The sequence below is a fragment of the Mesitornis unicolor genome, unplaced genomic scaffold, assembly GCF_000695765.1.
Source record: "Mesitornis unicolor isolate BGI_N332 unplaced genomic scaffold, ASM69576v1 scaffold13218, whole genome shotgun sequence".
Taxonomy (NCBI): Eukaryota; Metazoa; Chordata; class Aves; order Mesitornithiformes; family Mesitornithidae; genus Mesitornis; species Mesitornis unicolor.
In genome coordinates, this window is record NW_010203920.1 from 18,866 (window position 1) to 42,629 (window position 23,764).

At 43.9% G+C, this 23,764-nt stretch overlaps 1 protein-coding gene across 1 annotated transcript in view; it reads right to left on the reverse strand.

Annotated features, from left to right (window-relative positions):
- The window catches only part of LOC104545695 (synapsin-3-like), a gene marked incomplete at its 3' end in the record, with an annotated part of 38,598 nt that extends 14,968 nt beyond the window's left edge, over positions 1-23,630 (reverse strand). The window contains exons 1-2 of the mRNA XM_010190895.1: positions 23,314-23,630; positions 9,219-9,276 (exon numbers count right to left, since the gene is read on the reverse strand). Coding sequence (XP_010189197.1) covers positions 9,219-9,276; positions 23,314-23,630 — 375 coding nt within the window. The remainder of the gene's footprint in view (positions 1-9,218; positions 9,277-23,313) is intronic.
- Between the last annotated feature and the right edge of the window lie 134 nt (positions 23,631-23,764).

Genomic DNA, 23,764 nt, shown 5'->3' on the forward strand with positions numbered 1-23,764 from the left:
TCTACCTAGAATCATAGAATTGTTTAGGTTAGAAAAAAACTTTAATACCATTGAGTCCAACTGTTAACCTAACACTGCCAACTCCCCTACTAAACCATGTCTCTCAGCATCACATCTAGATGTCTTCTAAATACCTCCAGGCATTGTGACTCTGCCACTTCCTTGGGCAACCTATTCCAATGCGTGACAGCCTTTTTGGTGAATAAATTTTTCCTAATATCCAATCTAAACCTCCCCTGGCACAACTTGAGGCCATTTCCTTTTGTCCTATCACTTGTTACTTGACCAACACCCACCTCCCTACAACACCCTGTCAGGTAGTGGTAGAGAGCTATAAGGTCTCCCCTCAGGCTCCTTTTCTCCAGGCTAAACAACCCCAGCTCCTTCAGTTACTCCTCGTAAGACTTGTGCTCCAGACCCTTCAACAGCTTTGTTGCCCTTCTCTGGACACGGTCCATCATCTCGATGTCCTTCTTGTTGTGAGGGGCCCAAAACTGAACACAGCATTTGAGGTGTGGCCTTACCAGTGTTCACTGGGAGAAAATCACTTCCCTACTCCTGCTGGCCATGCTATTTCTCATACTAGCCAGGATGCCATTGGCCTTGTTGGCCACCTGGGCACACTGCTGGCTCATGTTCAGTCGCTGTTGACCAACACCCCCAGGTTGTTTTCTACCAGGCAACTTTCCAGCCACTCATCCCCAAGCCTGTAGCATTGCATGGGGTTGCTCTGACACAAGTGCAGGACTCAGCAATTGGCCTTGTTGAACCTCATACAATTGGTTTTGGTCCATCAATCCAGCCTGTCCAGATGCTTCTGTAGAGTCTTCCTACTCTCAAGCAGATCAACACTCCTGCCCAACTTGGTGTCATCTGCAAACTTACTGAGGGTGCACTCGATCCCCTCATCCAGATAATTGATAAAGATGTTAAACAGAAGTGGCCCCAGTACTGAGCCCTGGGGAACACCGCTTGTGACTGGTCGCCAACTGGATTTAACTCCATTCACCACAACTCTTTGGGCCCAGTCATCCAACCAGATTTTTACTCAGCGAAGAATATACCTGTCCAAGCCATGTGCAGCCAGTTTCACCAGGAGAATGTTGTGAGAAACAGTGTCAAAGGCTATACTAAAGTCCAGGTAGACAACATCCACAGCCTTTCCCTCAGCCACTAAGTGGTCCCAATTGTCATAGAAGGAGATCAGATTAATTAAGCAGGACCTGCCTTTCATAAACCCATGCTGACTAAGTCTGGTTTCCTACTCTCCACATGTTCCAGTATGGATTTTTTGTATGTGCAGCAACATGACTATTTTTTAACCCATATTTGGGTTGGGATCTACTGTAATCCTTGCATTGTTTTGTCCAGGCTACTGACTTGTCTTCAGTTCCCCATCTTGTGCATCTGCCATTGATTACTGTTGCATAAGGGGGAGCTTTCTCAAGGTTTATAAAATCCTGATGGGAGGTAGTAAAGAAGATAGAGCCATAGTCTTCTCAGTGGTGCCTGGGAGAGGAGAAGGAGCAATAGGCACAAAATGAAATACACTAAATTTCATGTAAACACAAGAAAACTCTTTTTATTGCAATGATGATAAAACACTGGAACAGGTTGCCCAGAGAGGCTGTGGAGTCTCCATCCCTGGAGACACTAAAACCTTTATTGGTCATGATCTTGAGCAGCTGGCTCTAGGTGACCTTCTTCAGAGCAGGATATTGACTATAAGATGTCCAGACATGCCTTTTAGCTTCGACCATTGTGTGTGATAATTTTGGTATCTGGCAGATGTCCTTATTAAACTTCTCCCTGCATGTCAAAGGGGAACTCCAGGAAAGCATCCCAGTTTTTCCCCTTGAACAGATTTACTGTTCATCTTCATTGTGGCACAGGAATGCAGGAATAGGGATGCAAGACAGGTTTTTGGATTTGTGTTTTGGAGGCACAATGGCTGATTTTTAATTTTTTTTTTTAAAGCAAGCAGGCTTAGTTTGTCCATGCAGTGACAAGCACATTGGGTTTTTTGTGCTACTGAGCTTTCTAAGCCCTTGTCTGTACACCACCTAACTAAAAGCTACTCAGGTTGGTAATTACTTAAAAGGGAGACACAAAGTTATATTAGACTTCTGTGTAAGTATTTGCATATGTACCCCATTTGCATATACACCACACATACACAAAAATAGCAGAGTGGGTTTTAGCACTGCCAGGGAACATTTGCACTTTCCTTAGAGCAACATGTCGTATGCTATAACACATACACCGGCTTTTTGGAGGCTTATTCCATCACACAAATCATAGCACTGAGCTGCTATTATAGTATGCAGCTTTCTGTAAGGCAACGCACATCAGGATCCCAAGCTCAATTTCGGTAGTTACGTTGACCAACCCCACTCACCCACATGGGTGTGGGGGAAGGTGGGTTGACTTGTGGCACTGGAGCCACAGGTGGCTTGTGTGGCACTGGGTCTCTTGTCTGGCTCAAGTTGCCCAATCTCTATGTTTCCTTTGAGCCTCTCCTACTCACTGATTGACCAAGGCTCTCCACTCTCTCAGTCTTGCTCCTGAAACTCCTCACCAATTATCACTACACATCTGTTTTCCTCCCCCTGCCCCATGAGACAAAATGCAGTCAGGATAACAAGCTGGTCCATGTCATGGCTTAAGCACTTGGGATGAGGAATTACTGCTGTCTAATCAAATCACACACATTCCTCAGTTGATTTTATGCTTTAGCTTTTGGTGGATCTTCCAATATGTATAAGGAAAGAAAGACTTTGGCAGACACCAGGCTGCATTCCTATAACAGCACATTTCACTACAACCATTACAAGCATTTCAGGGGGGGAAGTAAGCAATCCCTAAATCCTGCACAGGCAGAAGGGTGAACAGATTGTGTGGATGTGAATGGGGGAAGGGCTGGGGCTGTGCATGCTTGCTGTGCACATGCATGCAGAATTAGAGATTACACACCCTGATTCCCCATGTCTCTTTCCTGAGACATTTTCCCTTGAGGAGGCACCCTGCTCCCCACCTGTCCCCAGAGCTAGGATTGCTCTCTGGGAGAAAAAGAAGGAGAGGGTCCAGCTGGAAGGGTGAATGCTGCTGTGTGGCTCCAAGGGGAGCTTCCACAGCTGCTCTTCACAAGTCCTAAAGTTAGGACGCATGCTCTTGGGCTACAGTGTTGATGCTGAAGGTCCACATGCCTTGACGAGTGTGAGTGCCTTTTGGTGCATCAGCTCTGACGGCATTTGGAATGGTCTCTTAAATTTTCTTTTCAGAACTTGTGTGATTGCCCCAGAATTGGAGCGCTAGCAAAAGCACGCTTCTAAACCTTTTGATCCCAGGAAATAGCTCAAAAACATGAACTCTGTGAACCTCCAAAAGCCAACGGAAATAAAAAAAAATGGACATACTATTTATTTAAGAAATTATTTTTGAGACATTCTTGCTATTTCTCCAGGACCCTTTATTCATGGTTTCTGAATGCTTGTATGTAGCAAAGCTATGAAAATTGCTGTTGCAGTTCTTGAACTGCTCTCTGGCTTTCAGTTGAAAAAAACCAACAAACCCTAAACATATAATGAATGAAAATTATACAGTTATTTGATGAGAGACTAATTTTCCTCTCATCGCACATGGGCCTGTCAGACTCTACCTTTTGAAAGGGCCACTGTATGCTGCTCATGAAAATACCTCTTTAGGACGGGAAGTACAATGGAGCTGGAATTCATTATTTGTATTACAATTATCTTCTGTGAGCGCCAAGGACAACTTTTTCCTGACAATGCTGCCAATGGAGTCATAATCTATACCATAAGACTTTTCCAGAAGCATGTACATAGGATTTCACTGAATAATAATCCCCTGAAAATAAACCAGGCAGCGGGAACAAGTGAATGAGCTGTGCAAGAAGAATGCATGTCAGACGGACAGACAGACCCACCTTGTCACAGCAGGAAACGGTGGGAAGGAGACGGGTGGACAAACAACAGGAATAAAAATTTAAATGAACCTTTTGGCCTCATCATGCCCCTTCATCCTTTTCACCCCACTCCACTGTCAATTACCCAATGCCAGGAAAGATGTCTCTCAATGTATTAAAATGCCTTTGGGAAATACCTGAAGGAAAGGTACCCTGAAGGTGGCAGACCCACTCTACGAACTGCTGCTTGCTCTTGCCTGCTAGGTCTGTGCTCTCCTCTCTCCCTCATGGTCTTTTATCAGTCAGCACAGGGCACAGGACTGGAAAATCTCACCAGAGCCATAGGACCTAACCCCTTGCTACTGCAGGTGCCATGTTACAAAACACTTTATTAAACCAGTGTATTTATTAAAAGCAGCTGTGTCTCCTTTAGCCTCTGTTTTGGCAGGATAAACAAGCTCAGCCCTTTCAGCCTCCTCTCATAAGTCAGGTCTCCATGGTCATCCCAGAGACCCCATTCTGCACATCTCCTGCTTTGTGGGCATCTCTCTCTCAGACAGATGGCAAGTGTCCCACTCATCTTGCCACCGCTCACAGTGCCATGGTCTGTCCGATGGGTCTGTGGTTGTCCAGGTCTCATCTCTGGCTTTTCCTGCCCTCTTCTGCTTGTGCCTGGGTGTGCTGGGAATGCATGGCCATGCAGCATCCCCCTTGTGCATGTGGAATGCCTAAAGAGACCCCTACCTGGGGTATGCTATGATCCATATGGGAAACCGCAGAAATCCCTTAGTTTTCTCTGGACCAAGGCAGAGAAGGTGCGGAAGGAGGTGCCGAATTGCCTCTAGTGATGGAAAACGCTTGACAGAGCATAGGGCCTATGGTATAATTCCTCTCCTTTCCTGACTATGATGTGCTTCCTAATGCCTCCTGTCCTCTGGCCAGTGAAGGACTAGGAAGATAAAAGCAAAATTATTTTTGGGAGAGACTAAAAGCAATGTGGTCAACTCCCATGACACTTTAAGATTCGTCTTTAAGGTCAGCTTAATCTTAGAGCCATTTAATCAAACTTATACTTTTCATTCCTAAAATAATTTCTCTAGCATTTGTACCTCTAGAGAAAAGAACTGGAGATGTATACACTGCAGTGCTCAAAGCTAGAAATCACAAGGCAAGTAAAAGCAACATGGAACAAAATCGAAGAACCTTATTTCTAGCATAAAATAGCAATAGTATTTTTAGACTCAGCTGCTCCTTAAAGCTTAAGGGTTTACCCACACTGAGTAAAACTTAAATAATCCAGGTTTTAATGGAAATAGGTCAAATAATAGATTTTCATTTTTTGATCAGTGTTTCATTCAGTCATATGAATGATTATCATTGCTACAGAAGGACTTGTAGTGGAAAAATAATCAAAATATAATCCAAACTGTCTCCAAAGAAAAGGGGGCCCTGATTCAGGAGAACACTTGCACTTGCTTCCCACCACCCCAGCCCTCGCTCAGCCCTGCACCTCTCCCTCTGTAGCCAGCAGGAAGAAGGCAATGGTGTTGCATGCCTGAGTTTCAGTCAAAGGTGGACAGTCATAAATGCCGCAGCCTCTAAAACACATTTGTAAATAAGTCTTTAGTGTTATGCTGAAGATTAGAAGAGAAGAAACAAAGATGGAAACAAAGTCAGGCCTCACCTTCATTTTATTGAATGACAGGAGACAGCAGAGGCTGGGGAGGGGTATACCCACACCAGTGTCCCTGACAACTCCGTCTCCTATTTACTGGCACCAGGCAGTGCCCACAGCATCTCTTGTCTCTTCCTAGTGGTAATGGACCTAGCTGAAGAACAAAGGCCTGGGTGTGGTATGGAGGTCATGCAATTAATTTCCATGTTAAAGAACCACAAAACCTTCTTCAAGAGTCCATAAAACCTATTTTCATACAAGTTGAGACTTACAGAAGGAGCTCTGTGAGCAGCAGAATGGCATTTAACAGTCTCTTCCCTGCAAATTACGCAGTGTCTAATACGAACTGAATTCACCTCTTGTAGAAACTTAGTATCTTGATGCTTCTGCCTGTTTCTCCAATTCGGAAATTGAATTTATGAAATCAGCCAATGCCTTCTGCAGTGTTGGGTGTGGGGGACAGACGGAGCGAGACAGCATGATCGCATATGTCTTGCATTCCTCGGAGGACAGCCAAGGGGGAGAGGCAGCTCAGAGAGCTGGTAGGAGCGTATAACCAGATTAGATAACTGACTTCCCGCTGCTGAGAGAGGGAGAGACAGCGCTCCTGCTCCATTACAAATAAGTGATGTCATGACTGAAAAAAATAAAATCACCTACTGTCCTGCTCTGCTTCCCCCAAAGATTACTGAAATGGCTTCCTAAGAAAGAACAAAGATGTAATAGATATGAGATGAAAGAGGAAGAGAAAATGCAAAAAGGTGAACTCTTCCTTCAGTTTAAACCAACTACAGAGCATCTTGGAAGAATGGCAAAAATATCAGCACTGTCAGAAAAAACAGTGCAGTTGTTTTTTCCCAATGTGGTTTTTCAAGAGTATTTAACATTTGGATATTTCCTTTCACTGCTTTCTGCCATTCAAACGTTTTTGTTATTTAGCTTTTTAGATCAAAAGGTTTTTTTTTCCTATAAAATATAAAAAAATTCCTAAGGCAAACTATTTCTGGCAGAGTCAAGAATGTGTGGTTATCTCAAGGAGGATCAAATGGAAAACTGAAAAACTAAGTGAACTGAGCAGACCAAGTGGCTCAAGAGGTGCCTGAGAGTCAGACCTTGATCTGATACAGAGTTTATTCAGCAAGAAACAGCCATGTTGGGGCTTGGGCACCATGGCACAGCCTCTGTGCTCGTCATGGGACAGTTATAGTAGTGAAGACCTGTGAGCTGGAAACTCAGAGAGAAAGGTGTGGATCAGGGTGGTAAACAGAGTTATTCCCTGCTTATTTATTTATTAATTTTTATATAAGGAGACTACAGAAGATTATTCACGTTTCAGGTTGAGAGAGTCTGTGTTCAGCCTTAGGGAAACTGTTCCACAACAGGTTAGGCTCCTGGGCTGTGCTTAAGGAAAAGGACAAAGAAGCGAGGAAGGCTCCAGATAATCAGGGTAAGAGCAAGGATTGAAAATTAAATATCAAGAAATACTAAGTTAAGATGGATAAGCAAAAAAAGAAAGGGACAAAAAGCCAGAGTTTGAAGAAAGAATTGCCCCTCTCTTGACCTCAGTGATATGCAGAGGGGCCTGAAGTCAGATTTGAGGACTGCCCTTGACAATGCAGCTTCTGTGTTTCCCTTGATGGTGGATCCAGCTAGGAAGAGTGATCATCCTATCTGCTCTCGAGGTGTGGAGAGGTCAAGAGCAATTCCCTGCCTGCAACATCAAGGCTTGGTTGCCTGATCTGAGGGGCTGGGAGGGGGTGAAGAGCAGCAGCTGTGGCCCTTGTTCATTGTTCTTCAATTCTCCTATCCACTGTGTGCTTCATTCCCTTGGGCAATGCTGAGTGTTTAAAGGAAGCTGCAAGGGGCCTGGCAATGGTCTTCTCCACCAGAGTCACGCCAGCCTTTTGGTCTTTGCTTGGAGGAATCTGTTGCCTTTTCTCAAACATGGGCATGCAGCCTATGTGATCGGTTTCAAGAGACAGACTGGGAGAGTCCACCCAAAAAAGTCCCTGGGGAAATGTGATAAGCTACTTAGTGATGATGACAAGGGTCATTACTGGGTCTAACCAATCAGGGATCGAGAATCCACTTCTGCTCTTCTCCACTCACCAACCACTTGAAGATAGTTCCTTTGTAAGGACCTCAAGTGCAATAACTGGAGAAGGACTTTGACTGGAAAGGCAGAGGCTGGAGGTTTAGGAAAGAATTAACAGATCATTTTGAAGAGAACCAGGCCTAGCTTTGAAGCTGGCCCTGCTTTCAGAGGTTTGAGAGGGCAAATCTGAATTATTATTAATTCCATGCTTCTGTGTGTTAGAAGTGGGTGGGGTTTTTTTTGTTGTTGTTTGTGGTTTTTTGTTACTTTGTTTGTTTTAGGGTTTTTTTTCTGTTCTCTTTTAGGACATTTACTGGGGCAGCCTGCAAAATCAAGACTTTGATAAGGAAATGTAAGTCAGAATTGTTCTTGCTAATACCACCCAGTACTGACAAATGTGATACCAATAAAAAGAGGATAATTAAGTGTTCATAGTTGCAAAGAAAAAAAAAAGACCTGCAAATTTTCTGTCCCAGATACAGCCTTTGATCAGAAGGTGTTTGCTCATGTATAGTCCTAAACAACTGGACTTGAGAAGAACATCTTGTCAAAGGTAATGGGTCCTAAGAAAGTCTTCAAAACCACTGCATTAATACTTCTATACACACAAACACACATGATGCACAATCAACGGCTGTATAAAGACAGAAAATAACAGGCCATTCAAACAACATTCAACGGCTTTCCTTATACATTCAAGCAGTTTTATAGCCCTAATGAGTGTAAAACAAGCATATGATTCCTACAGGATGACCAGCTTGTCTCTACATCTCCCTCTTCTTATGCCTGCTTTCCAGTTAGGTGACTGCAGATGATTATTAATAATAATTTTTACTTTGAAAACACCATCCAAAGCCTCAGTCAATACTGGGGCTTCATTTTGACAGACACTGCACCAACACAGAGAGGAGGTGACAGACCCCAGCATGAAGAGTTTTCAACTGAAATGAATAGCTGGTGCCAAGGCTAACAGAGAAACAGGGAATTTCTCCATTGCCCTGAAAAGCACATCAGAAAACAGGCCATGAACCTCCTTACTATTCCAAAGGGCTTTCAACAGATTTTGGATTTTCAGCAGATAAGGATTTTCAGAAGATTTTGCCATATGTAGTTATTTTGCATACTTAAACCAAAGGTTTTAGGCTTAATCAGGGTAACTCAGAAGACCTGTATAACTTGCACATGGAACATAACCTCACCAACATGTACTGTGGCGTACTGGCTTTGCATATATGGAGCTGTGAGGTAATCTTCCAACAGAAGAAAATATAATCTTATCACCAAAAGATAAAATTTCATTTTAAGGTGAAATAGTGACAGATTCTGCAAAAGTAGGGAGGATGAAGGGGTAGCCCTATAAGATATTTTCATTTATAGCTTCCATAATACTATAAAATGGACATGTCTTAAAACTTTTCGCTAATTCCTTTCTTCAAGAGAAGAAATACCCAGAGATTATCTGTTATTAAGACCTCAGCCTTGTTCACACACATTTCTTACAGCCGAATTCAGTTGTTACTGACCTGTTCCACTCGGATATCAAATTCTCCATTCACCTTCTTTCCCTGGAAATATTTGGCCCTGCAGAAGAAATGAGAGATACAGACATGGTTAAAGAAGAGTTTTGCTTTCATTACATACTGTTTTGCTTCTGCGTTTCCCTTTTTGCTGAAGAATTTCTATCCGGGTCAAGACATGTTTTCCTAATTCCTATCTTATTTCAGCTTTCTATTCCCCAGGACAAACCTGCCAAGCCAGATGAAAACCACATTGGAAAGTTCCTTCAAGGCTTATGATATTTTCATTTTATTTTCAAACTGAAAACCAAATGCTCTCCTAATCTTTTCCAGAGGAACAGCTCTAATCAATGATTCCTTGCTATATCTCATTTAATACTCACTCTTTATTCTGTAAAAGAAGGAAACCAACATATGGCATGCCATCAGAAACTTCTGATGTTGAGCAAAGATTGCTATCATCACAGCTGAAGTCGTTGTGAAGCCTATTCTCATGTTCTTGCTACAGAACTGCTTTTCAATTCTGTTTGTCTGTCTTCTATTGATTTAGAGAAACAGTATCTGCATCTACAGCGTCACTAATGAAGGATCTCTTGAACTGAGAAACTGAGATATGGTATGTGTACATATATCACATACATATACTATATACATATACCTCCCATCAGCTGCCTACACTATGCAGACAACAAAGCACTTTCAGAAGAACCAGTTGTTGATTATAGGGGAAGGCTGACAGTAGTGTTGGGAAAGAAAACATAGGAAAAGGGCAGTCAGTTTTAGCTTTTTTATTCACATTTCTGTACCATGTCCCCTATAGTGATTACTAAGCACGGAAATTGCCAGTATAATTTCCCCTGTGAGTATTTCTCCCCAATTCTTCCCCTTGCCAAACAAGCTTGACGGAAGAAAATTTGAATTTATTTTCTCAGACCTTCTCCCTAAAATTTCAGGAAAACCATGTATGTTTCTAAAAGCTCTTCTACTTGGAAAACATTGAAAACACAGTTAAGCCCTGCAAGCGCCGCTTCCAGAGACAAAGTAACTCTCTGCATTCTGTTTCCAATTGGCAAAGAGTGGACAGAATAAAGAAGTAAAGGAAAATAAGAGGAAGCCGGCTTTGCTCCCTATTTTACAGTATTAGCAAAAAAGAAGCTGGCTCACATTTTTACTATGTGTCTATTTGTTCCAATGAAAAAGGAGAGACAGTAGGAAGGCAATTTTCCCCATGGCTGAAACACACTAGTTTTCAGCTGAATGGTCCCCTCCCCCAGAAATGTGAAATGTAAGTAAAAAAGTTGCTTTGATTTGTTATTTGGGCTCAAAACCAAATCAAAAGTTTTCATTTTATTAGGAAAAGACATAAAAAATGTCAAAAATTTTCCACTTCATTCTGACGAGGGTATCTGAAAGCTGTATTATGCTTCCCTTCCTAGACAGCCCATCCATCAGCATGGTGCTAAGACCTCTGCATAGATATCAGTGAGGGACAATGTAGCAGCCAGGTGTGACCAAGACCAAGCGGTTTGAACAACCCCTGTTCAGTATAAAAAACAGAGCTCTGGCCATTTTTCCTCCCTTTTTTCAATGTATGTTGAATAAAAAAAAGTGTTGCGTAAGTAAACCCAATGCGGCAGACAAGCTGAGGCATCATGCCTCTAACAATAAACAGGAATGCTAAATGCACTTAATAATTCCATCACATTTCTGGAGGCATGGCCCTAGAGGGTCTGGCAACATTTCTTGCTCCTAAACATTGAGGATATTGCTGGAAGCATTGACTTCTCAAAAACTGGAATGAGCTTTAAGCGGGCCCACAGGAACTGGTTTGAAATTTGAGGCGCACTATTCATTGGTACAAGCTTGTTTTTATTCCCAGCAAGCTCATAATGTATACTCCTTACCCACATTTATGAAGCACACTTCCTCCCTCAATGGCCTCTCCTCTTTGCTTACGAGCTGGTTGCAAACTCCTTGGTGCTGCTTTGCTTCAGCTTTTAATGAAGTGCGATTAACCACAGTCTTCAGCCTGATACAGATGGAGCAAAGAGGCTTCCACTACCTAGTCCAGGGAATTAGCCTTCACATGGTTAAAAAATCCTCTCTCCCATCTCTACAGTGCTGGATTCACTCATGGATAGTCACACAGAGGGCACATCCAGTGTGAGGAATCATTGGAGTAGAGGAAGGGACCTCAACTCAGACACTGTGTGACCTCTCTTTCTCATCCTCTTTTCCACACAGATTGTCTCATCTCATGTCTTAGATAACTTCCTTTTAACAGCGCAATATATCACTTTCTTTCAAAGACAGTCCACTAGGAGGGTTAACCTGCTCTGACTGCCTCTGAAGACTACAGGTGCTAAGCAATTTGCAGCCAAATATTTTGGTCAGCCTATAATTTTGACACAGCCAAGGGTAAGAATGAAACACTTCTTACTGAAACATCTCTGAAATGGATGGAGTGATGCTTTCAATTCACACCTGGGGTTTTGGAGCCCCTGGGCAAGCAGAGGTTATCCTGTTGAAATGAAAAATGGCTTTAGCCTCACCCTAGAGAACTGAGATTTTGAGTAAGCTAGAATCATTGCTGATGCTGCGGAAACATCCTGGTGCCTCCATTGCAAGAGGGAAAGTCTTTTGGTCAGTACTGCACAATGTATGAAATGGCTTCTGGTCCCTACAGCTGACATGAGATGGAGGCATGGAAGTCCACGCTGCTCTAATAGGGATGCATGAGAAAGATAGATGTTTCTGGCAGCTGAGACTGTGTAAGACATTTGTGGATGTCCTCTCTCCCAAAACTATTCCAGGTCTCTGCCTAGGAAGTGACATGCTGCAGGGTTATCTAGGCAGGTTGTAGTGCAGCAGCAGAGTGGCACCCAGAAGACCAGACAAAAAGCCTTTCTGGGGAGCCTCAGAAGTGTCCCATTCACCTCCAGCATGGCCAGCTGCCAGTGATGAAAAGAGTTGCTCATTTCCCTACGAGTGGGGGCTGTCTGGCATCCCCCAGCTTGGGACAAGCGATGGACACATAAACCCACTCGGTCTCCCAAGCAGCCTGCAGCACTGACCACTGCTTGGCTGGCCACCCCTTTATTTTAAAGCATGTTTTGATGTTCAACCCACCAGAACACAGCATTATAATTTGTTATAATTTGGCTAGGCAGGGTGCAGATGGAGTGGTGCGGTTGCTGTGATCTCAGTAAATTAGCATGTAAACATGTTTTTGACTGAAGAAAACTACAGGGCCACACTCAAGAGCAGTTCCTGGGTGGGATTTACAGTGCTAGGCAATGCATTTAAATCTGGCCACACTGGCTGGGAGGGAGGAAGCACCATCATAAACAGCCAAAGGTCTGCCCTGGCCTTCAGGAAGAAAGTTTGCCTTGAACCCCTCTCTCTTTGTGAGGAAGAAGCCGCATGCTCTGGAAAAGGACATATTTTCTGGGTGCAAGGGCATCAGACAAACATAACTTCTGCTTTTTGCTTCAGCTCTGACATGATTACAGGGCCACAAGAAACCTGATGCCTCTTATGAAGTAATTTGGAAAGAATAAATGCTTATTTTCCAGAGCTGCCATGAAACAGTCCCAGTCTGCCTCAGTGACCATGGCTGGAAGAAGCATATACACAATTTTCTGCCAGATCTGGAGTGTATCCTTAATAGCATCAGGGAAAAATACATTATCAATTCATCTCTAATTACCTATGTAAGAGCTAATTCACAGAAAGTCCATGTTTAACAATAATGCCCTTAGGTATCTGCAAAGCATCTATCTGAGCAAGGAACGTCAGCACTAATCCAAGACTGCAAACACACCTGAAAGACACTTGAATACCAGACCCTCTAGTGTCACCAACAGCTGGGACAGCTTGTACTGCACCTATGTGAGGGCTTCCCAAATTGGCATGCTCCACTGTACAACCAGGGATTCAGTCCTCATGGGGCATGAAGTCCCCTGTCAAAGACTCACATGTCACTAGGCTCAGGTGAGAATTAACTCCCACACATGGAGTAGAGGCTTCCAGGATCAGCAGCAAAAGGCTAAAACTCACAAACTACATCGGTTAGGAGAGCACAGATAAACTTGCCATTTCCTTCTGTACAACTGGTTACATCTGCCTTGTTCCCCTCCTGCTCTAAAACAAAAGTAGATGCAATGAGTGCTCAACCCATCCACCAGTACACATGCTGAGCAGAGGAATCCAGGAGAAGCTATTTGTGCAGAGCTTATACTTCTCCTGAAGTTATTTCTTCTCTCCTCCCTCTGCTTTTTTTTTTTGGTTCAAAGAAGTATATCCAAAATGTTTCAAAGGACTGCTTCAGTGTTTTCCTCTGAATCTGGGGGAAACAGAGACATTAGGGATGCAGCAAAGGACTGCACAGCTTCTGCTAGGCTGGAAAATGCTCTGCACAGGGGAGGAATAGGAAAAGATGCCGAAATAATCAAGCATCAGCTAGAGAAAGTGCCCAAGGAGCTCTTCACAAGGTACAGTGCCACTAGACAGCAGCTCAATTAAGAAAAGGCGCAGAACACCAGCCTCAGCATTGGAAAGGGAGCAGCCAGGAGGGACAAGGGATTTGAAGTGATTGTGATGGCCTGGAAGAGTGCAGTGATTCAAAGCTGTTCCTGCAGGTCCATTAGCTGGGTGAAGCAGAGGTTATGACACATTATGCAGCTTTGAAGACAGGCTGGTATTTTGTATTAAATTCACTGGACTTCTTCAGGGTATCCTGTAAAATGGCTCCTGTATGAAGCAATTTTCTAGGATAGGAAGAGATCAAAGAAATATAGCTCAAATCTTCCTGTGAGGCACCTCAGTGTCTCAAATGTCACTGCAATTGCTGTTAGTATGTATTGGAGGAACTGGGAAGCTACTCTTCAGATGAGCAAATAACCCTGAGACCAAATACTTTGTGATGTGAACGAACCTAGGCACTTTTTGGGGCATCACTGTTCGACAGTAGCCTTCAGCTACACATACAGGAATAAGCTTCTACCCTCACCCCAGAAATGGGCTCAGTATCACTGAGAGCATGCCAAAAAGGGGCACTGGGATATTGTCATGGCAAATTCCTCCAAATCCTCTGACTGACCTTGTGCTTCTGGAGCAAGCACAATAAGCAAAGAAAGCCAAGCCACACTTTGGATGGAGACAGCTTCTCATCTGGAGCAGGAAGCAGCCTTTCCCACCCTGTGGAGGGGTCAGAGCAAAACATGCTGAGAGAGAAAAGGTGCATGACTCTTGGGGAGAAGTGGGCAACGGTGTGGGTGGAAGAAAGAAAGAGACAGACAGGGAAGAAGAGACCTGGGTAAATAAATCAAAAGGCATCCATGGGTAAATTCTGGAATTATCTGAATTATTTCCCTGGAATCACATTACACATTTCTCTCAAGCCCCTTGGGAAAATAAGGCACGCAATTTCTTTCTGGATCTGCCTAGAAAAGGCGAGGCTGAAGCCCCCTGGATTGGGTGTGGGGGGACCTCGGGGAGGGCTGGGAGGGAGTTAGCCACTGTACAAAATCCCTGTGTCAAAGGGCCTGGGGGCCCAAGCGATGCACAAGGCACTCACTGTATGTCCGCATTGTCTCCTTCATAAAAGGGGCTAGGACTGGGAAAAAGGAGACAGTTTCCAGGATACTGGCCAGCAGCCGCTGGAATGCCCCGACCCCCCCAGCCCCTACAGGCTATAAAGGCATTGAGGAGGGAAGGCAGGGGGAGGAGAGATGCATTTGTGCCCTTTCTTCTCCAGGGGTGAAAACAAGGAAGGGTTTCCTTTCAGGGGCCAGCCCGCGACCCCTTCACCATTTCTCCCCAGTTTAGCAATTCCCAGCTGCAAATAGTAAGGACTTTTGAGATGGTCAAGTACTGAATACCCAGGGATAGAGAAGAGAAACATCACAAATGCTGAGGTCTGCAACCTACTGGAGCTTTTGTCCACATCTGCTTTGGTCCAGATACCTTTATGCACTGTTTTGTGGGATGGACTTGTTGGTAGTTAATATTTATTCTGTAAGAGTACCTTGGGCCAGGAGTGGGGGCTGCCAGGATGCTAAAGATGGTGGATAAGCATGATGGATGTGTGCTTTGACACCTTGGAAATCAAGGCCTGAGTTACAGGTTGAGTGGCAAGTGCAGAAAGAAGGAAAGATTACCTGCACAGTATGGACAGACAGGGAGAGACTAAGAGCTAAATCTAAGTTTTGGGTTAGGTCAAAAGGTAACCCTAAATACAGTGTGTCAGGAGCTCCACAAAAGTTTCAGCTCCAGCCCTGGAGCGCAGTATTGCTACACTCAGCCCTATGCCTGAAGGAATCATCTTGTTCTTGGTGCTGACACCACCTGGCTTGCTGGATTTAGTAATTGAAAGCCAGCTCATCTGCACTGCAGGTAGGCCCTTGGTGTCCGAGGTCAGGCTATGGGAACAGATCGCCTTTGTTGCCTTCTAGAAAGAACCAAGAGAGCCAGTCCACTCTGGTTACCACAAAACAACCCTCGAGGCATCATTAGTTATGAGATCACACCAAGGGAAGAAACATCTCTGATGAAGAATTTTGTGTTTGTTGAGCTGTAAGAGTGGTATGGGGGTTTTTTTGGATAAAGGAAGTCTTCGTGGTGAGGTCCTTGGTGAAGTCTGAGGTCCCACCCTACAGGGCTGGAAGGATTTTCTTGGCTTGAATGCACACAGAAAGGGAAACTTTAGGACAGGAAGGGTTTTTAAAATCTTCTTTTGTGAGTCCTCCCTTTCTCTCAGGGAACAGAAGGCCTGTTTTCAGGGGAGACCTGGGTTGGCAAGCCACCAGCACTTTAATGATCACAGACACAACCATTCAGGCTGCTCTTTCTGTTCAAGGAACTATGGAGTCCCACACAATACTGGCCTCCCAGCATCTTCCTGTGCCACCCCTGCTCATGAAATGGGGGTAATCAAAGCTACCCCCCTGCCCCCAAGAGAAGCACTAGTTAGAGTAGTGCTGGTGCTTTAGGGCACGTTTTTTTCTGTTCTTCTCTGAGTTGTCAGGATAGGAAGGGCACTTTGCTGTAGGTCTGGTCCCCCACCCAGGCTACATCGCATTCACATTCCTCCTAGCCACAAAAAGCTGTGGGGTGGTGGAGGTGGGGGCCTGCTTTAAGTACAGTGCGAGGCAGCAAGTTTATTTTGCTTATTATCAAAATTGTACATTGCTGGAACATTTCCACGTTGCTAAATCTAGATGGTATGGCCTGGAGCTGTTTGCGAGAGGTATCATTTTGTTGAGATTGCGCGATATTTTATTCCAGCCCACTTCTGCCCTCACTGAACTTGAGGAGCAGGGGAACCAGGCTAACTCGAACCAACACTGAGTCAGGGTTGCTGGCTCTCAAGCAGAAGAAATCTGGCTCACAAACCTTGAGAAATACATCTAAGGGATTTTTTTTTTCTTTTAATATATACAGGACCAGGCAGGACATTCTGAGGTTAAATTCTATGCATTTATAGGAACTCTGGTAAAGCAATTAAGGTCCCAGATTTGACTTGCATTAGCATATTTATAACCTGGTGGGGAATGTTTTCCATATTCCTTGTGCCTATTTTTGCAATGATGCTAATCCTTTCATTTCTGTATCACCTTTCATTTAGGAGGACTAGATCCCAAGTCGCTTTATATATGCAGGACAAAAATACAGGCAGACATGATGGTGATATACCTAAAACAGGTTGGAAAGCAATGTGATAAATGCAATTTATTGAATACCTTTGACAGCCTTACCTCCTTTTCACCCTCATGTCTGTGTGCTAGGTAATACAGAAACTCTTCATGCTGCTACCAAGTGTGCCTGCATGTATACACACACACATATTTAACACAAACTTCTCTTCTTTCATCCAGCTTGCCCTCAAGTCACACTTGGCATGAATTATAGGAAAATAAATATTCAGTCCTGGGTAGACATAGGTACATGACGAAAATTTAAGTTTTTTAGCCAGCTTTGTGAAAATGAAAATTTTACTTGTAAGTTTTTTCAAATTGCAGCTGCACAGTTGCACAGAACTCATGAAACCTTAAAAGGCCACTTCTGTATAATAAAAACTAATTCATAATCACTTATTGTCAGTTACCACTGTGATAGATGATTTTGGGTTTCTTATCAGGAAGCATAGACAAAACTTTTCAATTTAACCTGCAATTTCCTGATGTCAAGACTGAAATATCAATTTTGGGTAATAATAAAAAAGATAAATGATAATGAATTCCAAATCCACAAGCTAGTCCAGAACTTCCCATTATTTTTAACTGAGTTAGGTACAGAAATATTCCTCTGAATGGTAGCTCTAGTATATTGTCTTCAGCCTACTGAAAGCATGAAATGAATCATGACACTCATTGAATATTTTTGAAAAGGAATTCCTTGCAAAAAAATAAGGATTTAGGAAGTCCATGCTACTAAAATTCAGAATTAGACTGTTATTATTTGACCAATTATATTTTTGGACAAATGAAAAATTTAAGGCTCAATATTGTCATGTACTATCAGAAGTAAAAATAATTTTATTTTAATAAAAAAGGGTTGATAATTTCCTCTGAACAGTATAAAACATTAATCCTATCAGGTCAGTTCATAATTAGACCTGAATCATGACATTATTTTTATACATAGAACCATTTCAGATTTATTATGAGGATTTCATTTAGGATTAATCACAGTTTTTCTCTTTCTTCATCTTTAAATTTTTGGAGACAGTATGTTCAGGCAGATTTGGCTGCAAAGTAAGTGGGAAAACAACAATGCAATTTTATGTCTTGTAAAATACCCTCTGTGGCTCTTTTTGCTGTGAAACATGGCAGAACCCTCATGTATAGAACTACCACACATGGAGCACACATATTTTGTGCAAGACAGCAAGTAGCTGGCTCAGGAAGGGCAGGTCCTGCTTGACTAATCTTATCTCCTTCTATGACAAGGTGACCTGCTTAGTGGATGAGGGAAAGGCTGTGGATGGTGTCTACCTGGACTTTAGTAAAGCCTTTGACAGTTTCCCACAGTGTTCTCCTGGAGAAGCTGGCTGGGCATGACTTGGACAGGTATGTGTTTCAGTGGGTAAAACACTGGCTGGATGGCTGGGCCCCAGGAATTATGGTGAATGGAGTTAAATCCAGCTCATGGCCAGTCACAAGTGGTGTTTCCCAGGGCTCAGTACTGGGGCCACTTCTGTTTAATATCTTTATCAATGACACGGAGGAGGGAGTTGAGTGCACCCTTAGTAAGTTTGCAGAGGACATTAAGTTGGGACCCGGGGGTGTTTACTGACAGTCAGCTGAATATGATCCAGAAGTGTGCCCAGGTGTCCAACAAGGCCGATGGCATCCTGGTCTGCATCATGAATAGTGTGATAAGCAGGACTAGGGAAGTGATCCTTCCCCTGTACTCAGCACTGGTGAGGCTGCACATTGAATACTGTGTTCAGTTTTGGGCCTTTCACTACAAGAAGGACATCGAGATGCTGGAGTGTGTCCAGAGAAGGGCAACAAAGCTGGTGAAGGGTCTGGAGAACAAACATTATGAGGAGCGGCTGAGGAAGCTGGGGTTGTTTAATCCAGAGAAAAGGAGACTGAGGGGCACCTTATTCTCTACAACTACCTGACAGGGTGTTGTAGTGAGGTGGGAGTTGGTCACTTCTCCAAGTAACTAGTGATAGGACAAGAGAAAATGGCCTCAAGATGCACCAGGGAACATTTAGGTTGGATATTAGGAGGAATTTCTTTACTGAAAGTGTTATCAAGCTTTGGAGTGGGCTGCCCAGGGAAGTGGTTGAGTCACCAACCCTGGAGGTGTTTACAAGATTAGTAGATGTGGTGCTTAGGGACATGGTCTAGTGGCAGACTTAGTAAGGCTGGATTGATCGTTGGACTTGATGATCTTAAAGGTCTTTTCCAACTGAAGCGATTCTATGATTCTAACACTGTTAGAACCTGAAACAGCTTGAAATCTGGACAAAACACACTAATGGCTTTGAAAACTGACTTGAGATATTTCACAAATGCAACAAAGATATCTAACATATGCAACAAGAGCAACTTTGTTATGCTGTCTGGTCCAAAAAGCAATGTTTTTAGCATATGTTGTTAATAGGAGCCTTAGCTGTGCTTGATCACTTCCCAAATAAGCTGCTGAAACACGACACATTAGGTTAGAGAGCTAAGGACTTTCACAGAGAATTGGGGTTAACCATTCACAGTACTAAATCCTGTTTGGTCTGCTGAGAAACTCAATCCAGCAAGAGCATGATTTTACTTAATAGCCTGTTGGGTGAGGAAGTTGCCAGAGGATGTTTTCCTCCTGGCTGAGGTCGGACTGCCGGAGCTGGCCCATCTGCCATGGAGTTCTGCCACCCGTCTTCCTCACGGTCCTGCTCCCTTCTGCTGTGTTTGCACGTGTATGTGTGTGTGTGTATTGATGTCTGAGCTCCTTTTTTCTAGCTGCTGCAGGTGAGTTGTGGATGCATTTTTGGAAGTCTCCCAAGGCACAGATACTTCTAGCCCGCAAGAAAGTGCCTCATTCTCCAGGTGAAGGCTGCCCGGCTGAGATATGTACCATTAATGGCTGAAGAGAAGCAGAGGTTTTCCCTGGCGTGCCAATGGCAGTTTCACTGCTGTGGGTGCCTCTGAGGGGTGCCTGTCAAAGCCAGGAGTGTGAGGGAGCCATAAAGGCAGAGATTTCCTCTTGTGCACATCCTGTATGGGGCAGACTCACTGTGTGCTTCCTTGCAATGTGCTAGAGCTGAGTCTCGGAGAAGAATGGAAAATTTGTCAAAATGTTGCCTTTTTACCAGAAAGCTGGGTGAGTTCCCTTGCTTTTAATAGAATGTACCTTTCTTTTACTGCTGCTAATGCAGAAAGCAGATGATCAGTTTCTGTGGGGCTCACATTATTTTTATAGTATTTTGTCTTTGGAATATACCAGAACGTATTTCATGTCAAGAGCATTAAGGATTTTATGGAGGCCGTGGATTCCCATGGATGCTCTTTGCTTCTTCCACACCTCTGAGAGAAGTTGAATGCTTTACTGTACTGTCAGAGACATAGTAGCTCCTTAAAAATAGAAAGGGTTACCATTTGTCACTTTAAAGTGCATTCAACATGCACTTGTCTATTTGGGTTCTTAGAGCATTTCGTCATGCACTTGTGCAACACCTCATCCTAATACACAATTGCACCTCTTTGCCTCTGCTGTAATACAAACAGTGATGATAAATTAATGTCTGGCTTGGCAATATTGCTACAGTCTCCAGCTATGAGAAAGTGTTTTCATTTAGAGAAGAGAAATCAAATGGCAGATTCCACTGTCTCTCACCCTTCCTGTCTGTGAAAAAGCTAGTCCTTGTTGTAAACCCTATGTAACTTCCCGTGGGGGAGGAGGCATTGTGGAAGCCCCCTCACCCTTAAAATAAAGGTAGTGCTTCACTAGTTATTTCTTGGGGATCTTTCCTAGTAGAGATAACTATTTCAAAAGGAGAAGGAAAGAGTTTCTTGAAAACCAAATACAGAAGTTTCACAAGTAGCAAGAATCAGAGCCGGCAGAGGTGAAATGCATTGCAAACACGATGCTTCTTTCAAACTCAAAACCACCAGCACAGAAGTAACAATAGGTTGTTGTTCACTCTCCAAAGTCTGCGACTGTTTCCGTAAGTGATGCAGAGTGGGCAACCAGAATCCCTGGATAACCAACTTCTTCAGCTGTGCCTCTCACAAGGCAAACCCTACTGCCTCGGGCTGGTCAGCTTAAGCTCACATAACACCCTGGCTGAGACCAAGAAGATGACTGGCATTTCTCAGAAATACCTTCCCAAGAATAAACAGCCATGGAGCCGCTGCTCTCCAGTGCTGCTCTCAAGGGCTCACTGAGTTTCCTGAAGGCAGGAAAATCAACTGCCAAGTAGCACTCCTGTGGTAGCACCGGTATGCTTTCTCAGAAAGGACCACATGCTAGTTTTAGGCTGGGGAAGTTTCTAGGCATGTGTTTCTGTCCACGCTACAAGAGCTGTGGAAATCTGTGCTAGGGTTAGTAATGTTGTTTCCTTGGTTTTCATGTCATATCTATGTCAGGCTATGGTCATGATTGCATACACTAAATTTGTTCAGTGCCCTCACCACCTTAGAGAGAATGAAGGCAAGGAGCCTTTGCAAGCAGCATTATTTGATATCTGCAAGACTGTGGGTAGAGGCAGAGAGCTGGGAGAAATGAAAGGGGTCCCCCATCACATGTAGAAACTGCTAAGTTCTATAACTAGAACAGCAGCAGTACAGCAGGATGCACGAAATGCTTACACATGAGTGGAGGAGTGAAGACAGTGTGAGTAGCCATAGCTCCTCTTATATCTCCCAGCTGCTGCTCAGAGGCCACAAAGTCTGCATGACAGAACAGCAGCTGGGAGATATAAAGGCAGGGATTTGAATGCAGTGTGTATTTTAAAACATGAAAACACTGCAACAGAGTCCAACCTCTCCTCGTCCTTTCCGCTGCCCAGACTATCTTCAGCACCATTAATCTCAAGGAAAAACTAGATTGGCCTTTGAGCTAGGGCTTTCCTCTCTGATTACAATGTTTGGACAAAGCAGTGACGGCTAAGCCCCAGATGCTAGAGCTGTGCATTAGAGGAACTCCCATCCCTAGCTGCAGGATGCTATGTTAAGGGACTGCCACCTGGCAGCATCTTCAAGGAACTGCAAAAACGCTAAGCAGAGGCCAAGGTTGGTGAGCATCAGCCTGCTGGGAGACTTGCAGGTGCACCCAGGAAGAAGAGATCAGGGCTGAGCCAGCCCGGTGTTGCTGACTTAACTATCTGGTGTTAAGAGGCTGCTACTGTGATAAATGGCCAGTGAAACATTTGATACGACAACGACCTTATCAGAGAATTTCCCACTCAGTCAAAAAGTTGTTTTTCCTTTGAGGAAAATCCCACTGTTTTCCCTCTCTTACTTCAAATTGGCTGAAGAAGCCTGACCTAGTTCTCAGTCATTGCTTCTTTTCAGCTAAGAGCTAAGCTTCTGCTTTGTGAAGATACACTCAGGGAAGCAGATCCCACCTTGTCCTCACTCTCCTGGGAATGTGGAGAGGATGAAAGGTGACTGAGGAGTGGTGTGGGATGAAAAGGACAATAAAAATTTCCCTTGGCCAAGACCTGATAACTCACCTTCTTTCAGTTCTGAAATCTTCAATATTGTCTCCTTGCCTGTGCTACCCTTTCCTTTTTTCTGTGTTGTAACAAGCTGGCAGACAAAAGAAGAACATCTCAACACATGCTCTGGATTTTCCCCCAAATAAATCTCTTGGTCAGCTTGCCTAAAGCTTTCTAAACCAGCCAACTTTGAAAGGGAGCATGCAGCAAGAATAAGTAATTTCTCTAACACTTCAGAAGACTTCAGTTGTTCTGCCCTTTGAAAAGCGTCCTCTACTGCCCAATATCACAGGAAACAAATTTCCAAACTTTTATTTGTAAACAGAGACCTGCATGAACAAGGCAAATTTAAGGCTTAGCTAAGCCTGAGAGCTCAGTAGCCAGTACCCGCTGCGCTTAGCAGGTGAAGGGCCCTTGACTAGTGAGTGAGCCATTAATATTGGCAGTTGTAAGCTTGGGTTACCTTTTTGTAAATTTATGTACACATTTACATGCAGAGGAAAGCTCAAGAGAGACTGAGAGATGGAGAGATGGAATACCTTTTCATTTTTAGAGCCAGCACAAACAGTAGTCTAAGATCCTGAACCATATCACTAACACACCTTCAGCTGTGATCTCTTAGGACCATTGCTAGATGTGACAGCTCAGTTAAGCCTGTTGAGCCAAGAATGCCCTATGTGTGCTCGTATATTGAGGCTATGGAGAAGTTTGTCAATGAGTACCAAATGAACATTTTTTTTCAAGAAAGATATGAAAAAAGCCTACTCTGCCATTTATGGAAGTCACCGGGCAGACACCAACCTGGGGCCAGAGTTAGTGATCTAGATGTAAAAGTATCATAGTACCACCCCTGCAGATGCCCTGTGCTTCCCAGATCTCTCTCATTCCCCAAACCTTTTGAAGCTGAATTCAGCAGGGAGGACACTGATGACTTACCAGTCTGTGTGCGCATCATCGATCACCAGGAGGATCTTGGGTTTCTGGGCCACAGGTGGTGTGGGGCTGGTTGAGTGATCGATTAGTCCTGCAGCCGCTTGCGTGGTTTGCTTCATGGCACTGGAGATGGAGCTGAAGATGCTGGTGCCAGTAGAGGAAGAGTGCGAGGGCTGCGGTGGCTGCGGATGCTTTCTCTCCATGGCAGGAGAAACCGGGGAGCTCGTGGAGTTGTCAGGGCGCTGCAAGTCCATCATGTAGCCATTGGGCAAATTTGCCACAAAACTACTGTCTGAGAGACGCCTCCGGAGGAAATTCATTGTTGCAGCGTTGTATGGAAACCTTCTTAGCAAGAGCAAAGATGAACACCAGTGTCACCAGTCCCGAAGAATGTTGCTATGTGGGTTGCAGGGTTCCTGCTTGTAGTCCAGACAGGCAGGCTTTCTCCCCTGAA